A 2594-nucleotide genomic window follows, 5' to 3' on the forward strand; every position below is an offset into this window, starting at 1 on the left:
ACGCTTTCTGCAGGAGACACAAGAGAGAGGTTCAGTCTGTCTGTGGGCTCACAGAGGATCTCATAGAGGAGCTGTGATGTGATGTTCACCATGCTGAGCTGGGACTGCAGCTCGATCTCCAGGCTCTGCAGAGTCCGCTTGACTTCCGTGACCTCAGATTTGGACATGCTGAGGGATTCTGTGTGGACTGCTACTTCTTGTGTCAGTGACTCTGACTGCAGAGGACAGAAACAACAGAAACACTCAGAACATGAACGTCTGACCACGTTTCATCAGATGTTTCTGTGAATCGGGTCCTTACCTTCGTCTGGTACCACGCCTCCAGGTCTTTGGCATTTTTGGCAGAGACGGCTTCGTAGTGTTCTCTGACTTCCTCGATGATCTTAGTGAGGTCTTCCTGAGGAGCGGCGTCCACCTCCACGTTCACCTGACCGCTCATCTGAGTGCGCATGGCCAGCAGCTCCTGCAGAGACACGTGAAGGTGAGGATGCGTACTCGCTACAAGACTCTAAAGAGACATGATGTGAGAGCCCGCTGACCTCCTCATGGTTCTTCTTCAGGAAGATCAGCTCCTCCTTCAGGCCCTCGATCTGCATCTCCAGGTCTGTCCGGCTCAGGGTCAGCTCATCCAGGACTCTCCTCAGTCCGGCGATGTCGGCTTCGACTGACTGACGCATGGCGAGCTCGTTCTCGTACCTGCGCAGAGGACAAAGTCTGTAAATCAGGTTCTTCTCTCTTCTGGTTTGCTCACGCTGCTCGCTCTCTGTTAGCGAGTTCATTAGCACAGGTTCATCACTCACTTGACCCTGAAGTCGTCGGCAGCCAGCTTGGCGTTGTCGATGGAGAGGTAGATGCCCCCGCTGAATCTGGTAGAATCCAGAATCTGAGAGAAGAAAGAGGAAAGAAACGCTGTTAGCTTCTGAACAGAGTATTGATTGTATTAATGATTCATGCAGTTGTGTAAGTTCATGTTTGCTGTTGGATCGGTTCTGTTAGACGCTGACGTGTCAGCTGGATTCAAACCATCGTCTCTTGTTTCACACTTTTTTTGTTTCTTCAGGCACTTCTTGCTCAACAACCTGTCAAACCGCCGGCACTGTAAGACTCTGAATGTGTTCACTCGTTCAGTTTGATGACAGTGCACTTTTTCAGGTGTGTTTGAATCATGAATGAAGTTTATCATTCTTCCTTAAAGGACACTTTTGTTGCACTTCCAGAACATGGACGTGCCTTTAACTTCTCAGTGGAGGATAAACTCTGTCAGGTGGCAGCGACGACAGGTGCATGTATCTGATTTTGGGGTCAGAGATCATCCTACCTTGCCCTGCAGCTCTGCGATGGTGACGTAGAAGGCGCTGTAGTCTCTGGCGGATGGGGAGGTCTTGCTCTCCAGGAACTGTCTGATCTTCAGCTCCAGGTCGGCGTTGGCCGTCTCCAGCTTGCGCACCTTCTCCAGGTAGGAGGCCAGGCGGTCGTTCAGGTTCTGCATGGTGGCCTTCTCGTTAGCAGAGACCTCAAAGCTGTCTGCACCGCCGCCAAACCCGGCACCACCTGCTCCACTGCTGTAGCTGAAGCCATAGCTACCTCCACCTCCACCTCCACCTCCACCTCCACCGCTGTACAGGGCCATGCCGCTGCTGGAGGAGATTCGGGAAGAGCCTCCAGATCCAGTTCCAGCAAACATGGACCTACTGCTGTAGGCTCCACCGCCAACAGACATCCTGCCGTGGGTGTACATTCTGCGTGGTGATGAAGGTCAGAGAGGCTTCTGCTTCAGCTCGAGAGGAGAAAGTGAAGAGCCGAGAGGACGGCTGATATTTTATACTGTTCGATGGGTTCACCTGGAGGAGGGGGAGGAGGAAGGTTCACTCATGCCAAGTCTGGGAGGAGCCATCAGTCTAAGTCAGGAGAAAGGTCAATGGACTGTGGGTGTGTCTGAGAAATGTGTGCATTCACCTGTTCATGTACATGCAAAGTCACGCCAGCTTCACATCAAAGAGCTGAGCTGAGCGAGTTCGAACAAGGATGACATTTAGATCTGGATCCACGCCCAGCATGAAACACGCATTCAGTCAGTCAGCTCACTGCACGGCATTCTTATGAGTCCTGCAGGTTAATGAGGGGCTCAACCAATAAAAACCTTCGACCCATTTATCAGCCGCCAGATCTTTGGTCAACAGAGCTGACAGCGAGGAGAGGCTGCAGGTATGTGAGGTCAAGAAAGAGTCCAACAGTGTGTGTGTGTGTGTGTGTGTGTGTGTGTGTGTGTGTGTGTTCATTTAGGATTCATGAAAGCTGCAGAGCTTAACAGATTATTCATCTTTAAGTGTCTGAACAAAGTTAAAATCATTAACGGATCACTGAGGTCATCTGTCATGCAGCTCTGAGTCCGGATCCATCATCAGATCAAATCAGATCAGATCAGATCAGATCAAATCAAATCAGATCAGATCAAATCAGATCAAATCAGATCAGATCAAATCAAATCAGATCAAATCAGATCAAATCAGATCAGATCAGATCAAATCAAATCAGATCAAATCAAATCAGATCAAATCAGATCAGATCAAATCAAATCAGATCAAATCAAATCA

General features: G+C 49.7%; 1 protein-coding gene across 1 annotated transcript in view; it reads right to left on the minus strand.

The window, feature by feature from the left end:
• The window catches only part of LOC104938914 (keratin, type I cytoskeletal 13), a 2295-nt gene extending 496 nt beyond the window's left edge, over nt 1–1799 (minus strand). Inside the window, exons 1-6 of the mRNA XM_019268871.2 lie at nt 1319–1799; nt 801–883; nt 540–696; nt 302–463; nt 90–215; nt 1–7 (exon numbers count right to left, since the gene is read on the minus strand). The exon at nt 1–7 is cut by the window's left edge and continues 217 nt beyond it. Of these exons, the coding sequence (XP_019124416.2) occupies nt 1–7; nt 90–215; nt 302–463; nt 540–696; nt 801–883; nt 1319–1738 (955 nt within the window). The 5' untranslated portion in view covers nt 1739–1799. The remainder of the gene's footprint in view (nt 8–89; nt 216–301; nt 464–539; nt 697–800; nt 884–1318) is intronic.
• Nucleotides 1800–2594: the final 795 nt, after the last annotated feature.

The sequence above is a fragment of the Larimichthys crocea genome, unplaced genomic scaffold (assembly GCF_000972845.2).
Source record: "Larimichthys crocea isolate SSNF unplaced genomic scaffold, L_crocea_2.0 scaffold33, whole genome shotgun sequence".
Classification (NCBI taxonomy): Eukaryota; Metazoa; Chordata; class Actinopteri; family Sciaenidae; genus Larimichthys; species Larimichthys crocea.